Genomic DNA, 21,826 nt, shown 5'->3' on the forward strand with positions numbered 1-21,826 from the left:
GAGAATTAAAATAGAGTTTTAAAAGTTTAATTTTTTTTGCTGGCTAGAAAGCAAAAATGTCACATTGCAAAATATTCCCCAAGGGAAAATTTTGCTCTTAGGTGCACACAAAAATTCCCAGCGGTCTAAATTCTAATTCTTATAACATCAATGTGGGTCACTTTCACTGAATTAAAAACAAGACTCCTTTTAAAGGCTTTTAAAAATTGTCCACAGATGGGTAGCCTAGATAGAACAGAAATTAGTTTGCCATGCAACTATTCATCAATGAAGAGTTGTCCAATTAACTTAAATCAACAGATGTTTGTAAATGTGGTACAAAAATTATCATAAAAATTCATTTATTTTATTCCTTTTCTTAAGAATATGCAAATCAGTGATGTAAAGGATAAAAATAAGCAGGTTAGAACTAATTTTATACGTAATAATTTATTAATTAAAAACTGATCTAGGATTTCAGGATATTTAGAAATATATCATTTATGTGCTTTAATCATTCTCTAAACTCTCAGTATTTATTATAAAGCAAAATATGTTCGTATGATAACAGCTCTTCAAAGAACAGTAGAAAGTTATTATTAAGATTTTCACAAACTGGTTTATGAGTCTTCCTATTGCTTCAACCTTCATAATATTATGTGTACACTCTCTGAGAGTTCTCCCTTTATCTTTTTTCCATATTTCATATTCCCAAATATCTGACAAAAAGTTAAGAATTACATTGTTGTGCCAAAATAATATTTATAATGAGCATAAATGATCACTAAAATATTCAGCATTTTTTTTATTTACGTGATCTGTATTAGAAGTTGCAGCTTTTATAGGCATCACTAGATGTTAATTTTTAAATTCATACACCATATTATTTTAAACGCTCACAGTTGACACCCGAGTCATGTAATTCCACATTGCACACTATCTAAAGGCATTCTTCAAATATGCTTGAACAAGCTCTTGTGTCTAATCATTTATTACTAACTTACAGCACTCAACTGATCAGCACTCTTAAAATATATTCATTAATTCTAGAAAGCATTTCAGAAGAAGTTGCTTCTAAATTTTCTGTGAGCAAAAAGGATTTTGGAATAACATTTCTAGTCATAGCCTCACATTATTTATTAAAGCACTTTGCTAGGTAAGCACCTTCTCCTGCTCATGATGAAATTAAGCGATTTCCCACTCACTGATACAGGAACAGGATCAAACCAGTAAAATCTTACTATAATTTGCCTGTACAGTGAAATAATAATAAAATGCAATGTATACTAAAATAAGTGAGAATAATGACACTAAAATTTTGCATCTTTATGGCATTTATTGTCCCAAAAGAGTCCTGGTGTAAAGCTAGTAAATAATAACTTCCTTATCTGTCTGAAATCTCAGTGAGAGTTTTAGGTACACAGAATGGAATTATCAGAGCTGGAAGGATCCCAAGGCAGCAGGGTTAACATCTGTTCCCATGGAAAATAAAACAAGAACTGTAATACCCTCAAGCACTCAGGAATTCAGTTTTATACCAGTTCTAAAATATGTTATCTCTAAAATCATAGCGGTTTTTAACTCTTGAGTCATGACTGAAGGGCATTCACATCTCAACTGTAAACTGAGGTGCTTCTGCCATGCTGTCTTCTAGGAGGGAAGGGAGATAAATCAGAGCAAGGTCTGAGGAGTTTGTGGACTGTGGCTGATGCAGGATAAGTAATCTTGCTGCTCTGACCACTGTGCATACTGAGAATATGCTGCAGCTGAAGGCTGTACTATGTTTGCTGAGTTTCATCCCCAAGCCACAGAGGGCTTGGAAGTATTCATGGAAGATCTTTGCTTGTCATTTCAAATGGAGACATAGAAGCAGTAGCATCCCTAATTTTGCCATACATCTTTTTTTCTTCTCTTAGTGACACCAAATGCAGGAATAATTATAACACTGAAAAACACTGTTAGTCTGGAATGTCTGTGATTGATTGGTTTTTACCTATACATCGTTGCATCATCTGCAAATACTCACCTGGAGGCACGGTTCAGCTGTGCCTGTACCAGTCTGTACTTGTTTGATTCACACCTCATCTGCCAGTTAACCATAACAGAGCCTAGCTGGCTCTTCAGGACCATCACGCTCCATCTAGTACACGCTTACATGGCCCATCTAGTAAACAAATGGCCCATGCATATACGTCTGTTTTCTATGAAACAAGTATAATCTGTTAGTGATCTGCTTTTCAACAAGGACAGTAAAATCAGTTTCAAGAAAAGCACAGTCAGGTGAGAAGATGTTCATTAAACTCTACACACTATCAAACAAATCAGAAGAAGAACAAGAGGCACTGGGGACTGAAAACTCAGAACTGTTCAGTGATGCAGATGACATGAAAGCCTTCCAGGAAATCTTTTCCTTTCCCATTATATTCTCCTAAATAAACCTTTTCCTGCAATGTTGCTTTCTAGACTCATTGTTCTTTAAAAAAGGTGTGTGTGTGGGTAGGGAAATGGCTATAAATTTAATTCCTCTCCCAGAACCCAGACCCTGCTGACTCTTCATCTGTTCCCTCTGCACTCAAGATATTTCTCTCTTGGGGAAGGAGCAATCTTCCTCTACAGGCAACAATACTTGAAAGAGCCTTGACATAATTTTAACCTGCAGTTGTTTGCTAGGCTACTGTATTAATTGACACATTATATGCTAGCACAGCTATCAAGAACTGCATCAGGCCCTAGGGCAGTTAAAGCACCTAAGACTTTTCCTTCTGCACCATGCTTCACTTTCCTTCTGCACCTCCCTTAACAGCAGTGCTCTAGTCATTCCTTGGGAGGGTACAGCTGCAGTTTCAGTGACAGAAATTGCTAAATTTCACAAGCAGAAAATTGGAAATTTGCAACAATGTCAACACCACACACCTCGCACCACATTTTTATTTTGGATTATAATGGCAGAGGAGTCTCTGTCAAAACAGTTTTTATAGCATATATTGCAAATCCTTAACTCTTTTCCATGGGCTTGTATATGGAGGAGAAGCATGTTGTGCACATTATCTTGCTGATATGGGATCATCACCAGAGATACACAGTCATGTGTCATCTGCCTTTGATCATAAGATATGGACACGGTTTGAAGCCATGGTATAGGTGGACAGAGCTACTACAGGTTTCTATTATTTTTCAGAGATGGTATTTCATTGGTATGCTTACTGCCAGAGGGTCACTTCTCCATAAGTATCTGTAAGATATTCTCGTATCACCCTTTTTCAACAGGCACATGAACAACGTTTCCTATCTCTTGTCAAAAAGAACTTGGTGAAGTGAGGCACAGGGTTTTATCACAATGAAAGAAGATAAATATCATTTTTCCTTCTTTTTCTACTACATGCTGGAGGGGTGACAAAGGAACACCTTACCTACCTAGTACTTCTGTTTAACTAGAACACAAAATGCCATCTATTTATCAGGAAAAACAATTAACTTATGCAAGAGATAGCAGAGTTCCTATGTTGCTTGTCCGGCATGTATAGGCTGTCCCCTCTTTCAGTATCTTTAGAATACAGAAAAGAAAAACAGAAAAAGAGAAAACAAATCCCAAAAAAGTTAAAACAAAGGTGGCTTGGAAGCAGGCAGCTACAAAACAAATCACACTTCAGAAAAACCAGGGTGGTGGAACTACTGAAATGTGCTTTGTTTCTTCAGAAGCTTGAAGGAGAACTACTTTGTGAAGCACAAACCTGCACCACCACTTAGACAATGCAATCACCTTCAACAAAGCTGTTTCTTGATTATTTGTAGGGACTTCCACTCTTTGTACCCTAAGCAGCAAAAAAGCAGCTTCTAGTGCATATTATGTATTATGTTAAACACTGTCTAGATACAGACAAAATTAAATATAGAGCAGAGGAAGGTAAGACACATTAGCCAGATCTTAGAAAATATTTCACTAGCTTTTCTGTTAATGTATGTTGTTTATTTATTTCCATCAAATATCCACCTATTAGAATGACAGATGCAATAAAAAGTGTTCTGCAACTTCAGACTAAAACCTTTTTTTATTTGCCACCAACTGTATCTATTATATCGTCAGCTGCTGATTAGCTTGAGGGCTAATCTTGAAATGTCACAGTTAATCTCAGTTCTCACTTTAACAATTTAGGATTTCCTTTTGTATGCAGTTTTGCATCGTTGGCAGATGAAGACATTTGCACTGAATTTTCCTAATGAGCAAACATTGTTTATGACCCTATGCAAACTTGCTGATGGCTTACTTTAGCAGCTATTTTAAAGAGTCTACTAAATGAACTGGCCATGTCAGGAGCAAATTATTTAACCAACCCACTGTACTGCTTTCAGTTGCTCATCTGAGTTGGAAAATGTACTAGAAGTCAGGAGGGAGTAAGGAAGTAAGAGATTCACCATGTTTATCTCCACTGAGGGAGGTTCAAGGTTCAGGAAAACCATAAAAAGATTCAGGAGGTCTTGCACACAGCTAGTCCCCAAGTATTGTTCTTTCTTGTGCTACAGAAGAAACCCTGTACCAGGAAGCAAGTTCTGAAAAATCAAGAGGAAACACAAGGTTCACATTGATAAACCGTGGGGTCAGGTGTGGAAAAAACTGAGACTGGCCAACAGTCAGGTGGGGTTGTAAGCACATGCCTGTGTGTGCATACACACACATATATATACACATACATACATATGTTTTCCTGATAATGCATCTTGCTAGTGTACTAGACTCCCTCAAATCACCCAATTATGGATAATAGCCAAATGCAAATTGTCAAATGCTCATAATTAAAACCAAGTCAAATTTGATGGAAAGTTCAAAAGCATTTCTCAGGAACAGGTATCTTTATAGTGTTAGGTATTCCACTGCACACTAAACCTCCACACACACCCCTTTATAAAATTAAATGTACTTTTAAAGCACTATTGTAGATTAACAAGAAGTTGCTTGATTAAAATTTCTGCCCTCCCCCCAATAATTTTACTATCTGCCCTACCTCAGCCATGCTAACAAAGAAAATTTTGCTCCAGGTATAAGTAGCACTTGAGGCTTTATTCAGAACTGTTCATGCAAAATTAACTGCACTTATCAATGCCACTACAGAAATGTTTGTTAGAACCCCAAATTAAACATAAATTCAGTCTGCTGAAATCCACGCTAATTCCATTTGATTGTCTGCCAAAGAGCAAAGTATTCCTTAATTTAAGTCTTAGGGTATGTGATTTTTTCAGGATGACATGAAATAAATATTTTCTCCCTGTTCTTATTCTGTTGCTAACACCTCCTATATCTCTGAGATTTCGGTAAAACAGTGGCTACTGAAGCCTGGAAAGTGGAGGCAAGCTGCTAAAATCAATCTTCAGAAATAATCAGCATCAAGATAGAAAATTAACTTCATATCAATAAGCATTTTTCCAGTTATGAAACATGACTGGATCCATTCAAATTCAAGGTGCCAGGCACAGACTTGCTATTTCATGGCTGTGGTTTCAATTGTGCAGCAGGTACTGTGATGGAATTTTATCCTACTGTGCTAGTTTCTGGTTGGCATAAAAAGACAGACAACACTGTATTTAATTTTCTCTCTCCTCTACTGTAATACATTTTCCATTATGCACAAATAATAGAAGGCCATAAGGATGAGAAATAAATTAAAAATTCTGAAACCTGATTTATAATCACAAGTAACAGCAATAAACTCAAGCAGCAGAAAACCCTACCGCAACAGTTACAGGACTTCAGGCTGTAACAACCAGGGAGAATTGGTAACGTTCAGGACATCACATCAGTGACAAAAGTGACTAGAAAATTAGAGGGAAGTATTTTTTAAAACTAATGTCATTTTTTTGCATTAAAAAAATAAAATTTTTCTCCATCAATACATTGTGGCTTTCCTACCACCTGGATACCCCATGGAACCAATATAAACTTTCAACATACTGAGAACAAATATGGTATATAATGTCTTTCCAAATATAGCCAACATTTTTTGATAACAAATATAAACATTGCTGTTGTTGTAAGGTACTATGTAACCACCCATAGCCTTTACAAAGGAGGGGGGGAAGGGAAAAAAATTACTAAAACAAATTCCTTCTCTTCTCTAGATGGCTTTTCATTCAGTATGCACTAAATATGACTCATTAACCTGAGAAGACAGCACTAATTCTTCACTAATTATCAACCCTACAAGTTATACTATGGTAGTAGTATTATACGAAATAAAGTTAGACATTTTTCTTTTTTATTTTTTTTTTTCTTGTTAATCTTTCAGGCAAACTATCTTGCTTTAGGAGAATTATTCTAGCTCTGTGGAAAATTCTCTTGTTCTTTCACACATACGTGATGGGCATATTATAGGAAGTATGCTATAAACTGCTGTATAATTGTAATCCATATATTTAGATATCCCATATATTTTTTTTGTTTCCCATCACATTTTCACTCTGTATTGATTCAAAGTAGTAACACTTCAACAGAGACCTCAGTAGATTCTCCAGCTCTAAATTACTTCCAGTGGCTCTACCAACTACATAAGGGGACTCCTCAGACATCTAAACTGTGTCAAAATAAATTGTGCGAGTACTTCTTTTCTTATCTTTCATTTTCTGACAGTTAGGTTATCAAAAAGAATGTGTGCCGTTTGAGAAGAAGGATATGTTAGCAAGGAAACAGGCATCTGGCAGTTTATAAACCATTAAGGTGGCACGGTTGCATTCAGTTTACAAAACTGGTTTTATTTGGATTAAGTGGAAAAAATAGTCCAAAATCCTTTAAGAGATTTTTTGTTTCAATAACTTCCCCATTAAAAAGTAAGTGCTCTTATAAGCAAGGAATTAGAAAAAATCTAAGCCATGAAAGCCAAACTAGTCACAAATCAAAAGGAATCCTGTCCTGAAAGCTGGTTGTTGCAGATGGACCGTTCTAACCACAAAGTGCCTTACTCATTTTGAAAACAGCCAGCGTCAGGGGATCTGACTGCAGAATTAGGACATTCAGATTAACAAAACTGTAGGAACATCCCTGCAGGTCTGAAATATTGCATTTCTCATTACATAGTCCTTTTGCACCTGTAAACCAGTATCCATTTTACCTTTGAAAAAGTGTTGCAGATAACTGTTTTACTATTTTCTGATAAAGCACCAAGTATGTTACTTTGCTCTCTGTTCAAAATATACGAGAAAATTATATGGCAATTAACATGACTATAAGTCAGATAAGTGTGAAGGAAAAATAACAGAAGGAACCACGAGAGAAAAAATCCAGAAAAAGAGCAAAACCTTCAGGAATTTAAGGAATAGCTATAATTTTCTTAGCAATAGATTTCTGACAGTAGAATTAGAACAAGCAACATTTATGTACTGAGCTTCTGATGCACAAAAAGAGGATTAGTCCTGTCAAGTTCTCAGACAATAGCCTAAACTGTTTTCTAAATATTGTCTCCAAGAAGGAAAAAAAAAAAAAAGACATTCTGTGTAATCAGGAACTAGCACACTTCACTCCCAGCAAGTCTTTTTAAAACTGTTTAAAAAATTCCACAAAAACCCAGCACTCAACAGTGATTAATTTTTTTTTTTGTTGTTAACTATAAATAATTTCAAAGAAAATGAAAACTGGGTAAAGGGATTTATTATTTATGACATGACAGTATTGCTTATATCATATTCACAGAAAGCATAAAGAAAGATGCCTCTTAATAGATTTTGCCTTTTTAGATTCTTGTCTACAGCTTCTTGTCTACCTTCTCCTCTTACCTAATAACTAACAACATAGTTTATTATATCATTGGATGGGGTTTTGAATATTGGTAAGACTTGGTCCTTCCTTTTACTACCTCTTTTTTAGAAACTCATTTTATGTTTGGCACAGATACTCTAGAATAAAGTAATGTCCTTTTCTTATTTAGAATAAGTTTTTAAAAATAAATTATAAAAATTTTATACTAAAATATTTTTTCTGGAAAGAAATAAAATGAGATATGGCACTCCAAGATGTAAAACTTATGTTCCAGTGAGAGTTTTAAATTAGGTCAGAAATTACAGCTATTTATTAGACTGAAGAATAAAAAGTTTAAAAATATTTCTGGCAAGAATCAATCTATTCCTTCAACTTTCTGAACATATCAATGCAAAACATTTCATATCTGCTATAAAACCCTTCTTCATACCCGAAAAACTTGAGTATTGTTTGTTCCAATTATATCATAAGGAAGTGTAGCTGCTATAGATTTTCTTTTCATATTTTTCTGATTAAAATATTTCTGTGAATGTATTATAGGAACAAGCATGACCCTTGCAAATACCAGATTTTGGCTGTGCATTGTCACGATGACTTGGTAGAGAAATGTTTTACAAAGCGCTTCAGACAAACACTAAATGCAGCGAATAATTGTGCGGTAATTTCCTTAAAAAGCATTATACCTGGGGGAATAAAGTAAGTAAACATGGCCGAATGTGGTTGGTGAAACTTTGATTCATTCCTTCCCTAAAGGGATGCAGTTCATATGTGAGGTTTTGCTGGTGTCTCTGAAACTAACAAAAAAGAGCCTTCTTAATCTTAGGGGGTTTGTTTTTTGGTTTTGGGGGATTTGGGGTTGTGGGGTTTTTGGTGGGAGGGAGGGAAGCAGTGAAGGGTAATTAAGCAGTGCTAATGAAATTATACATAATCATCTGTCAAGACTAAACAGCAGGCAAAATGCTAAGACAGGGAAAGAACAAAAAACACCAAAAAAAGAGAACTGCATAGCAATATACAATTTCAACCACCTTGAGAGATAACTGTACTTGGAATAACTCAAGACAGAGATGTCTGAGTCCCTGCAGTCTGGTTCGTAGCTGCTACTGACTGAAAGGTTTATTAAAGATCCAGTCCTGCTATGGATGCAATGGGATACCCAATTCTTTTTACAGAAACCTTCAGTCAAATTCAATGTAAAAAGAAAGCAAAATTCATATTGAACAGGAAATTAGATTCTAGTATTGTCTTGCCATATGATTGGTTTTTTACTTAACACATCCTAAATTAGCTTCAATTGTACTGTGATACAAAACATAGGCTTCTTCAGCAATTAAGGACACCAAAAAGTTGAGCCTGTACTCATTGCTGATGTCTATACATAGGAATTTCCTCCTTGAACCAATTTGTGACATGTATGACAGTCTTAGTTCTACTTCAACATGTTTTGAGGTTAATTGATACCCAAGACAATTTAAATTAACATAGGGACAGAATCTGACAGGCAACTGCACAGTGGCAGCAATGACGCCAGCCTCCTGCGTGCTCTTGCTGCAGGGAAGTGCCTAAAAGCACTCCCTCTGCGCACAACTGAAATACATATTTCTTCAAAACTGATTTCCTTGCCTACCCATGTTGCAGCCCAAGTACATGCTTAACGAAGCGTGTCCCTGTAAGTCCCTTGCTTGCTGTTATGGGAAACTGTGAAGAGCATTCCCCCTAAAAAGGAGTCTGCTCGTCTTTCTTGGTGAAGGAGTATGGCTCTACAGCCTCCTGAACACATGTGCCATTAACTTCTGACTGATGTTGCCTCAAATGCAATTAAGGAATAAAGAGTTTTTAGGGCCACACTCCTATTGCCCATTTTACTCTTCTAAAACCAGAGGCAATGTCAATTAAAAAAAAAAAAAAAAGGTTTACTATGTATTTGCAACGGAGCAATTGAAAACTGAATGATATTATTATTACTACATGTGACCAGTTCTTTTTAAGTCATAGTCAACAGGCTTTGCACTTGACTGTGAAAAAATACAAATTATAAATAAACTTAAATGGCAACTGAAGTATGTTGTAAGAATATCTAGGATGTACGGCACTGGAGTTGGAGTCATTAGCATACCTATTACCAAAAATAAATGAAATGATGGAGAGAAATAGCAGGCATTTTCAGATCACATTCTAGCTACTCCTCAACTGCTAAAACAGTCACTGAAATGGTCACTGCGGCTTGCAACACTTGCGGTTCCCTTGAGACCACTCTCACTTGTTATTTCAGATGACATCCATGCTTAAAAATCTGATAACTTAGGAACTGTACAGTGTCATCACTTGGCATCAGAAGACAGGTAATAAGCAAGAGTCTCAAGGCAACAACATTAATTTTTAAGATAAAGTAGAACTGTGGAAGCTCTGAAGATACAAGAAATACAAAATGTGTTTCTTTTTCAAGAGTATTTAAAATTTAATGCTTGCTTCAGCTACTGACATAAAATCACAACCCTCCTCCACGCAAGTATCTGTTTAGGACTTACCGTTACTCCAAAGAAGTTGGTTTCATTCATAGCATCCAGAAAAATTTTGCCAAGTTTGTGATTCGTGTAGTTAAAATCTTCAATTTTTTGGTGCTTGTTGGTGGCATTCAGATACTTCATTGCCCGCTGCAGGGTCTTGGCAATCACCCATATTCCATCATACGCATAACCATGAAATTTGCTGGATTGCCCATCACCGCGCTTAGCATTGTATTCCCTTTCATATTGCTGTGGAGTCTGCAGAGGAGAAAAACTTCAGGTTTACTCCAATACTTAACGTTTTACAGAGTTGCATCCTAACCTACACCTCGAACTGCACCCTCCAATTTAAAGACATGCATGACTGATACAGAAACGGCTGCCAAAACAAAAATTAAAAAAGAAACTATAATTCCAAAAACAAATGCTACCTGACTTACAAGATTGATGGTGAGACTGGGAGGGAGACCTAGGAGACAGGCTGAAAAGCAGTTGTTCTGCTTCTCTGTATGAAGGACAACTTTCTCGGGGTTTTTTTTGGTTTAGTACAAAAGGCTTCAGTTCAAACAAAGGTACCAGCATACTGGTCAGACATAATACCAGACAAAGAGGAAGTCTCTATCCCTGCAAATGAATGATCTTATTACACTTTATAGAATAATGCAAATCAAATAACCTTCACTTGAGCAACTATTTGCTTAATATGAAATTAGCTGAGTGGCAATTTGTCTGTGTTTTACTATGCTCTTTGTGGTGTGCTATCTTATGATGAGTTGCCTTTTCGTGAAGTTGCCTTGCATGCTCACTCAGCAAGGCATGAAAGAGAGATGAAAAAAAGATGAAAAGCAGCAAAACCAGGGACGTTTATTCGTTGGCCAGAGCTTGCATGAATTTGTTCTGTGATAAAATGTTATGTACTTTAAATGTGTGGAAATACCACATATTTACATATTTAAAATAACCCCTGCCTGCCTCCCCCACAGTTCTGAGACACAAAAATCAACAATGAAATTAAACATTTTCAGGATTAGGTTTAAACATAAAAGTTTGCTGTTTCTGCACTCAACAATTTAACCTGACATGACACAGCACATGATGCTGCTGACTGCAATTCCAGCTTTACTGTACATTTAACTTGTAATGTTCATACCAGGGAAAGAGAACAGATTTGAGGCAAGGGACTTTACTGCTTCCTTACCCTGTAGAGAATTGGAATTTATTTCCAAATATTTTAAAATTGCAAACCAGTGGAAGGATGAGACTAACCATGATGACTGCCAGCTCTCTATGTAGAGGAACCCTTTAGCTTCACCTCCCTCCTCGGTGCTTTGCTGTGTCAAGACACTTCTGAGACAACTGATGGTGTAATAAAATAGATGAAGGAAAAATACTAACCCTTCCTGAGATGGTCTTTGTCACTTTTGAGCTGAGAGGCTCAAAATCCACTCCAATATAACCTTCCATGGCTGCAAGAAGATTTTTGCTGAGACATTGTGAGGAATTAATCCAGGATTCCCACCAAAGGTTTTCATACCACCCTGGAATAATCCATTGATACTTGCTGCCATACATCTCTTCATCATAAGCCTACAAAGAAAGAAAAATAGAAAAGGTAATAGATATTGTAATAGACATATTGAACATAAAAGTAATTGCTTTCTTTTCACATTTTTTCCAATATTAATGAAATTATTGTGTAACTGAAGGATACACAAGTATTTTGAATAGTTTAGAATAATTAGTAGCTCATAATTAAGACTCCTTTCTTTAAAAGTCCCGTCTTTAAAATTCAGGCCATTAGAAGAGAATTTACTAAAACCTATTTTTCTTTTAATAGAACATTTTTTCCGAAACAGAAAAATAAAATATTGGATTCTAGAACAAGGGGAGATAAAGAGGAACACTGGCAGAAGACACAGCGTTTGCACAGAAAATTCTCCCTAACACAACTATTACATGAGTGGTGGGACCACCATGCTACCACATTTAAACTAAGTTGTTATCATCCTAATACCATCCTATGATACCATGAAACAGGATAAGTTTAATTAAGAAAACTTGGATCCTAGGCAGCATCAAATCACAATGTTGCAAATATGAACTAAGTGACTGCTAAAACAGAGACCACAGGCAGCATGCATCAACAGTAAATCGATAAAGCAAGCAAATCTCAGTGATTTCTTCTTTTTAAGAAAGAAATTTCTACAGGTGGAATTTCCTATTATTTGAATACTGAATACAGCCCGCTCTGCTCCAAGATACTGAGATGCTGGTTATCTCTTTTCAATACGTAGCAGATACATACAACAGGAAACAGAAATGCTTTATTAGTCAGGCACATATGCTGTTGGGCCTAGGAGCTGATATATTCACAACAGATAGTGTATTCCATTGCAAGGAGTGTTCTAGGATAAAATCGGTAAATTTTATCTCTGATGTTTCTCTCACTGTCTTGTAACTAGATATTTTTCTTTTGACATTTCAGTCAGACTCCATTTCAAAACAGCAGGTTTCATGCTTCTTTGGCTCCCAATATAAGCAATACTGGAGATACAAGACATAAGATAAAAATTCCCATTTTTAGAAATACGTGGTGCAGCCTTAGAGCTCTTAACTGGAAAACTGCTACATCTTCACAGAAAATGTTACAGAAGGAGGAAAATGTGAGAATGCAAACAGGACATATTAGTCATTCAGAACACAACCATTCTGAAAAGTATCCCAAAGATCACACCAGAAACCTACCAGATAAATAAAGATGAATGGCAAAAAATGTGAAATAGGGCAGCCACCTAAATACATTAATACCCAAATTAAAATTAGGCTTTAAATCTGCGAAGGCTATTATACCTGAAGGCTATATATAGGCCAACACAGTTCATAAATGTATTGTGCACAAAGCAGATTTGTTTGACCCCTGGTTGCAGGAGCTTTTGTTCAGCCAAAATCAAATTTCATGCATTTGTATACAACATTGCTTGAAAGTGCTCCTGTCTGAAACCCAGTGCCTTGCGTCTCATATCTTACTTATTTCACAATCCACATAAATTGTCTCTCTCTCGCTCATTAATTCTACCCTTGCAGAAATCCATCTGCTTTTGCCCTCCTGCCCATCTCCACTCCTGCTATGATGACATTGCATCCCAGGTCCACTTGCGAGTAAAACAGCAGTCCCATCTTGCAATACCTCCTGATGTCTAAAAGAGTTTCCATTACACAATTAGGTCATTCAAGACCTTTCATTGGTATAGTGTCTTTTATCTGACAGTTTTCAAATCACTGAGGACACAAGTTGACACAAAATAGTGCTTTCAGAGAAGGACAATCTTCTGTAGCTTCCCTTGCTCTATAAAGTATCAAATCATGTGTTGCAAGAAAGTATTGGCTGTGAACTTTTCTGAAATTGGAGCTATTGGAAATTTTCAGTTTCTATAAGCACCTGAGCCTGTTTCCTGAACAATCTGTAAATGTCCTGGGATATGGGCTGAAAATGGAAAGTTTCAAAATAGCCAGGAATTCCATACTGGTAACAAGGGATCATTCCCAAAAAGGCTGGACTGAAACTTGCACATTCTTGCAAGAATTAGTTTTTAAAAAACAACAACACTTAAGAGCTGGCAGCTCTTCATTCGAGATATGGTGAAATGATAGGATCTGAAGGGTTGTCTGGGGAAGACAAAAGAAGGAGTCAAATCATCTCCTCCAAAGCGGAGCACCATGACCATGTAGTCATTTTTCTAGTGACAGCACAGTTGTTAGTGTTCAGGCATTTCAGTGTGCCAGAAGACTTATTTCGAAATAATGCTTTTTGCCGCCATTTCCTCCCTGTTGATTCTGCTAAATGGAGATGACCTTGATGCCTAAAAGATATATTTCCTTGAAATATGTAGATCTTTCTTGAATTGTTTGAATGCACACAGACCACTTCTTAACAGGTTATAGCTTCTAAAAGGAAGATTTGTTGGCACACAAGAGCAAGGCAAAGAAGGTTAACAAATGCTTTGTACCATTAGAACAGTCATATGTCTTCCCTAATCTTTCCCACATGTCCTACCTAGGCTGAAAAGCCCTGAGTTGCTGTCAAGCAGCCAGGAAACCATCCTGGACATTTTTTGCCCTTGTGAGACTGAATTTTATTTTATTTTTTTAACTTTTCATTCTGGTTTGTATCCATAAAGAGATGCTTATTTACAGCAAAGAAATTTCTGTAAGAGATATTTCTAAGTGTAGTAAACAATTACTGGCAGTTTGTTTAAAAGGGCCTGAAAAACCCTATCCCCACTGAATTTCCATTATGGTTCCATCATGTCAGCATGGACACATCCTATAGCCCACCCCTACAAGAATGCCTGTAAACTTCTGAATTGCAGTGAACCTCCATCTGTCATTAGAAACCAACAGTGCCTTTAATTCCAAAACAGAGACTCAGTCGTAAAGCTTTATCAGCTCAAAGAGAATAGGGTCCATTCCTTTCATATCAACTGTGTTGATTAAGTCTGGCTTTATTTATTATTAAATGTTTAGTAAAAGAGCCACCTAAATCTCATGCAGTGACCTATGCATAATAGTCATCTTCTTTAATTGTCTTCAGACAGATAATTGTTCTCAGCTATGTCAGTCTTGATGTGTGCATGATTATGCTGCTTTATCTCTATGGCTTCAAGATAATTTGTTGGAAAATTTCCCACTAACAATCTTTTTTAAATAAAATTTTCTGCAGAACTGACGTTGTCATTGGGAAGTTGCAATTTCATGTTAATTCAATTTCAAATGAAAAATGATGTCTATCCAGCACAGTTGACCATTTTGATCGTTGAAGTGTTAAGTTTCGACCAAAATACCCTAATTTCTATGCATGAAAAATATCGTATTCATCCCACTGAGCTGAAAACATTAGAAAGCTAAGATTTCCCATAGAATTAAAATCGCTAAGTGTTTTTGACACTAGTGTTAAATGAATACTTAAGCTTATTTAAATCATTGTAGGAAACATCTCCTAACATTCACTTTGTCTTGAATTAGCCCTGTCACATTTTTAAAGTTTGGTACTGAATTAGACTGACTTTTAGTCCATTTATCTTTGAGTTATGTGCCCTGCATCTTTTGTGTGTGTGTGTTCTGGGGGGAGGGGGAAGAAATAGCCAGGCAAAATGAAAATGAGCATACTGTATCCAAAGAAGAGCAATGAAACTGGTGAAGGGTCCGGAGCACAAATCTGATGAGGAGCGGCTGAGGGAACTGGGGTTGTTTAGTCTGGAGAAAGGACGGCTGAGGGGAGACATTGCTCCCTACAACTGCCTGAAAGGAGGTTGTAGCAAGATGGGTGTTAATCTCTTCTTCCAAGTAACAAGTGACAAACAAGAAAAAATGGCTTCAAATTGTGCCAGGGGAGGTTTAGATTGAATATTAGGAAAAATTTCTTCACCAAAAGGGTTCTCGGGCATTGGAACATGCTGCCCAGGGAAGTGGTTGAGTCACCACCCCTGGAGGTATTTAAAAGACTTGTAGATGTGGCACTTAGGGACATGGTTTAATGGTGGACTTGGCAGTGTTAGGTTAATAGTTGGACTCGATGATCTTAAAGGTCTTTTCTAATCTCAATTATTCTGATTCTATATAAACTCTGATGGATATCCTGAGGACACCTCACAACACATGATTGTTGAATCCAGACAGAAAATTGAGGAAGACTTTAAAGATTTTCCCACCTACATAAATCATTAGCAAATAAAATTCTGGTTATAACCACAATCAGAAGAAAAAAAAAATAATCTTGCAGTAGTACAACAGCATCTTCCGTTAACAAACTCAAAGCCTTTCTCTGGCTGATTTCAGACACCCTGCTAGATATAATGGAATCACAAGTAAAACCTGTCTGAAGATACACCTGGAGAAGTGGGTTAAAAAACTTGGCATATCTAAATTATTGTACTCTTAGACACATAGCTGTAGGAGTGCATGAGTCAACAATACATTTTATGACTAATAACAAGCTTACTGACATATTGTAGTGCATTAATATATAAATGACCTACTTTGAACTGCCCTCCTTTGCATTCAGTCTCCTGCTGAAACTCTCATATACATACATTTATACAAGCCTATATTATACATGATCTCTCAGATTTCTCCAGGCTCCAGAAAAATCCACCTTACTATTTTTGACACTAATGTACTTTTGAAGCAGCCCTCACCCTTCAAACCTTTCCGAGTTACACACACTTCCCATGTTAGTACTAAACCATTGCCACAGAAAGCTCCAGTGGGCGTCCATGTGAGAGAGACATCTCACATCCAAAACCCTTCAGACCAGAGTGGTGCAGACAAGAGGACACCCTGCCCCTCCAAGGACTTCTTCAGTGCCCTCAAATGCACACAGATTTGGAAAATAATTGTAAAGGAAGGCAACTAGATAAGTAAGTAAAGCCAATCTCTTGTCTAATGTTCGGCTGGAAGAAAGTTCCGATTGGGACCCCTCAGCTGGGGAAATGCAGCCCAACCGCAAGAGATCAGAGGAGGAGCTGGGCTGCGGAAGGACAATTCTTTCTTCCAGGAATGGAAAAATGGGAGATTATCTTTGTCAATCCAATTTAAATGCTGGAACAAAAAGATCTATATGCAAAGACCTATCACAGATGAGAAGAATGAAAAAGAAAATAATACTTTCCTTTTCCGTTTGGATGCAAACAGATTTTGTTCCTTCCAAATATATTCTACAATCTCCTTTCCAAATTTTGCCAGCAACTAGGACAGCTGCTGAGTATGAGCCAACATGTGTCTGAGGCACATGTAGCGCTCAGATTTTGAACTTCTGCCTTTCCCTTCTTTGCTTGGATAGGCAACTGTCTCTAAGTGAACACTAAAGAACAACCTCTGAAATTTAGATGCCATCATTATTGCTTTTCCATTATATTTATTGTGTTCTTGGCTCATACAGGATTAATCTGGTTATTTAGACTAAGAATTCGATGCCAGTACAAAATTTAGGCCACTAAAATCTGCCTGTTTGGAATTTTTTTTTTTTTTTTTTTTTAGGTACAAATAAAGAGCTACATTTTAATCCTGCTACTTTCAATGGCAACCACGCTATGCATGTTTGCAGGACATTCACACACAAACAAATAGTAGGATAGAGAATTTTATGTATGCTGGTCTTACTGTATTTTTTTTAATTCAAAAAATATTTTTTTTTTACAAAACATGTAAAACATGTAAAACGTACAGCAGTCAGAAGTGAATGACAACTGTACAATTAGCAACATTTTGAGTAGCAGAAACTATTTAAGGTTGCTTAGTTAGCATGTATAGGAAGAGCTTGAATTTCTTACTCTTTCAAAGCGAAGCATGCAAAACCATATAATGCAGACATTACCACCAGAACACAACTCCTGGACAAGATTCAGATCTTACAGTTTTCTGTATCTGCTGCTAAATATACAAGTGTTCCACTGGATCTGACATGAAGAGAAATGCTCAAGCTTGATTTGGCATATAATTCCACTACAGGAAAGCAGTAAGAAGAAGCTAACTGTGCACTCCATGCCTAAATTCCACTTCAGTCAAGTACGAAGTATTTTACTGAAACAGAAATGCAGCTAAGCATATGCAATCTCTCTTTAGGATATAAATCTTGACATAACTGAACCCCATGAGGAAATGCTCATGCTCAAATTACTTTACATTCAAATGTAACACATTCTTTATTCTGATACGCAATTAAATATATTTACTTACACAGCAGAAAACTTTCACAGCCATTTCCTCATCAAACTGGCCGAGGATTATTCGAACATCATTACCCTGCAGATTGAATAAAATACATGGCAGTTAAACACAGTCACAGCCTTTCCAGAAACCACTTCAGTTGGCCATTCAAATTGTGTAGAGAGTTAGCACAAATTACAGCTGCAGACAGCAAAATTAAATCAGAACTACTCCATTTTTCTATACCTTTAAAAAATTGAAATACTGCAAGAGAAAGCCGCTGAGGTGTTTGAAGAAAATTATTAAGCAGTAGCACTAACAAGAATAAAACTGTTTATCTTGTCAAATATTACTACTCAATAACACTAAAATATCAAATATTATTTTGATACTTTGCAAGATTTATTTTAAAATCTTGCTTGTTAAACCCAGCTGAAAATATGTTTTTCACTGCTTACATGACCTAATGCTGTAAAGTTGAGAGACTGAAGATTTGTAAGTGAAATAAAATGCCTTGATATTATGCCCATTTTAGTAATTTTTAAAGGTTTTACTCGTACAACATCTTCTCTACAGTCACCATAACACATTGTCAATCCCTCCTCTCCTCCTCCCTCCCACCTCCACACATTAAGAAAGTCATCACACTTCAAGCATCTATGACTGAAGTCAGCAGAGATCATTTTACTTTCATACTTAGAAATATATTTAGAAAATATTCCTAAACTCAGGAGCATATGCAAGAAAATATTTCTTAAGGACCAGCGTTAACAGTTTTCTCCTGTGAAAAACTGCTGCTAACATCTATATAACATAGAACAGACAGCTGCTTATGACTTAATATTACCTTTTATATCACAAAAAGCCGAGTTCTCACAAAAGCTTGAGCAAATCTGATTTTTCATTTCTTTTATAAAACACTTGGTTAGAATTACTAACAGCTCTTTGCCTCTCCAAGGAAAAAAGAAACAGATAATTCAGTGTGAATTTCAGTAGCAAAAAAAAAAACTAATTCAGTTTTAATTAAATCAATTTATCAAAAATTTTCAGTTTAGGTAATTTCAATGTTTATTTCCTGTTCACCAGAAAATATTGTGATGGACAGAGCAAAAAGATACTAGAATGCTTCTGCAATTAAATGCATGAAATTAGTATCACTCAGCATGGATAAGTCACAAGAACATAATATGCTTTGCTCATTCTGAAGCTGTCCATTTTCAGGAAATCTGCTTGTCTTTATTTTTGTCTTGTTTTTATATTTAGTTGCAGATTGATAAAGTTATGTAAATCTTACTGAAGTAGATTAGATTCTTTTTAAATAAATCTAACAGGTCACATAAAAATAAAGAAACAAATTACACAAACTACAGCAATAGTATTACAGTTTTTGTAAGGACAACAAATAGATTTAGAAATTATGCAGCAAAAATCCCTCTCACCTATTATTTCTGTTTTTCACATCTTAAAATAATTTTGGTCACTCTTGGAACTCCGACTCTGAATCACTTGACCTCTCTGAATATAAAACTTCAGATGTAATATTTGAAAAAAGAGTAGCAAAGTTTTGTTAAAAAATAAAATGGCACAGCACATAATTATTAAACTCAAAATTTAATGAATTCCTTTTAATTTTATAACATGATAAGAACCAATTAAAAAACAACAACAAAAAAAAAACCAACAAAAAACCCACCAGAAGATGTGTGGCCTCATAGTTTATGAGCAGTAGAGACTGTAGGCAGGGTATAGAGAATAATGCCTGCTGGCTGTGCAACAGCTGTAGTGTCTGTGGTGTGTGGTTCCATGCCTTAGGATGTTGTTTCCAACTGATTATCACAAAACCCAGAGTACATTACCCACAATGACCCTTCTTGTACTGTAAAGCACTACAAGAAGTATAGTGCATCTCAATATCAGACTAAGGATTTCAGGGAAGTTGAATTTTCTGTCAGGCAGGAATCTCCACTTCCAGGATGGGCTGAGATTCCAATGCCAGATCAGGAAATCTCCGAAGTGTGAGAACCATATCCAAACCAAGTTCTTGAAAATCCCTGATGCTCAACTAGAAAGCTTCACTAAACGAGTTCAAAGGTCAGCTATGACTCTAGAACTTGATGATCCCTGATGTTCTGTCATCCTTTGGATGTATGATCAAGCCAAGACACAATACTCAAATGTTCTTTTGCCTAAATTATTGAGCTTCCATGTTAACACATAAATTACTGGGTTTGAAGCACTCACTACAAGCGAGGACACTAACATGTCTCTATTCATTAAAAGATTTGGATGGTATCCAACCACAAACTGACGAAGAAGATCAAAAGAAATGTTCTGTTACCCCCGTTAAAGAATCAGTCAGTCATGAGTCCTCCATTTCAAGTATTGTGTCATTGAAGACTACAGTGAATGAAAGTTAAATTCTGATTTTTTCCCAAAGACTCAATAACCTTAATAATATTCTTTTCCACGTCTTTTTACGTGCAATATGCTAAAAAAAGGAGGTTCTCTGGCAGAAATATGAATCCCCAGTTCTCCCCTACATTTGTCCAAGTATTAACCCTTTGAGGGGTGGCAAAAAATCACAATTCACTTATGCTCAATACTGGCCAGAGATAGATCCAAGAAGATAAAGTTGAGAGTCCGTAAATAAAGTGACTGGAAGTAGGATCCAGTGAGACAAAAAAGGGCACATGGGAATGACAGACAGATCCCATAAGGAATTTAGGTAATGAGTACTTACACTTTTTAGGCAAAGATGGAGCAAAGACCTGGCGAAGTAGCAGTAGGTTTGATACCGTTATTGAATAAGGAGTTTGGGAGGGACAATTAGTACTTTTCACGAGTATAGCAAAGTAATAAGCTTGACAAATAATTACTGTTAGGACAAATGCAATCTCAGAAAGTAAATCCAGAAGAAAATGGAACTACAGGCTAGACAAAGGTATTCAGAGGGAGATAAGAAATCAGAGAAGCAGCACAGCACTGAGTAAGCAAGGAACTTCAGACTGGGTTGAAGATCCAGAATTAGACAGGGATGTTGCTGGGTGGAGAGCAAGGGATCACAGAGTCAAGCTGACAGTAAATGTATGCCTGAGTATCTTTTTCTTTGTCCAGCTTCATAAAGTTCCATCATAAGGAACATAATATATAGTTCTAGTTGGTTAGATTTTATCATAAAAGATTCCTCCTGTTTATAACCACACAGATATCAACACAATGCAGTGAGATGCTGTGCATGTAAGCAAAGAGTTGTATGTTAGAACACATGCGGAAGGAATTAATTTAGGGAAGTCCATACAACAACTTTTCCTCTTCCACGCATAACATTTTTCCTTTGCGCAATGACACAATGTTCAGTTTAGTCTCTATCTCCCCAACTCCCCTTTTTGCACCCCCTTCCATATTTTTCCCAAATTTGTTCCTGAAGAATTGCATTTAATACAGTAAACAGGCTTAGATCCGTTTGATGCCAGGCTTGGGTCTGCTGGCTCTGTCCTGCATAAAAAACACTGACATCTCAAATTCATTCAACTGGACATAGCTCAAATCCCTTGCAGAGATTTCATCTGGATGGACAATGAAGTCTGCACTGAAGTTTATCAGAGCCGGATTCATGTCAGCACTTGTGGGTCAGGGTATACGTCCATATTATAGTCTCATGCAAAGAGATACATCAGATGCTTCCTGGGACAAAATTTTTTCCTCCCTTCAATCACTGACTATCAATCAGTATGATTTCCTCATGGGACCGATGCAAGTTAACACAGTGTAACTCTCTTGTAGGGATCAAAGTCACCCACTGGATCCCAGCAAGTGTCAAGTACTCTTCCTTTCTCACAGAGCTGTAAATTGCTTGCATAGAGCCAAAGCGTATTTGACAGAAGAGTTTTTAATT

At 36.5% G+C, this 21,826-nt stretch overlaps 1 protein-coding gene across 2 annotated transcripts in view; it reads right to left on the reverse strand.

Annotated features, from left to right (window-relative positions):
- GABBR2 (gamma-aminobutyric acid type B receptor subunit 2) overlaps positions 1-21,826 on the reverse strand; it is a 487,842-nt gene that overhangs the window by 238,149 nt on the left and 227,867 nt on the right. For both annotated transcript variants that reach the window (XM_055800671.1, XM_005242566.4), the window contains exons 5-7: positions 17,962-18,027; positions 11,623-11,814; positions 10,249-10,485 (exon numbers count right to left, since the gene is read on the reverse strand). In XM_055800671.1, the coding sequence (XP_055656646.1) occupies positions 10,249-10,485; positions 11,623-11,814; positions 17,962-18,027 (495 nt within the window). The remainder of the gene's footprint in view (positions 1-10,248; positions 10,486-11,622; positions 11,815-17,961; positions 18,028-21,826) is intronic.

Source organism: Falco peregrinus, chromosome 3 (genome assembly GCF_023634155.1).
Source record: "Falco peregrinus isolate bFalPer1 chromosome 3, bFalPer1.pri, whole genome shotgun sequence".
NCBI classification, from domain to species: Eukaryota; Metazoa; Chordata; class Aves; order Falconiformes; family Falconidae; genus Falco; species Falco peregrinus.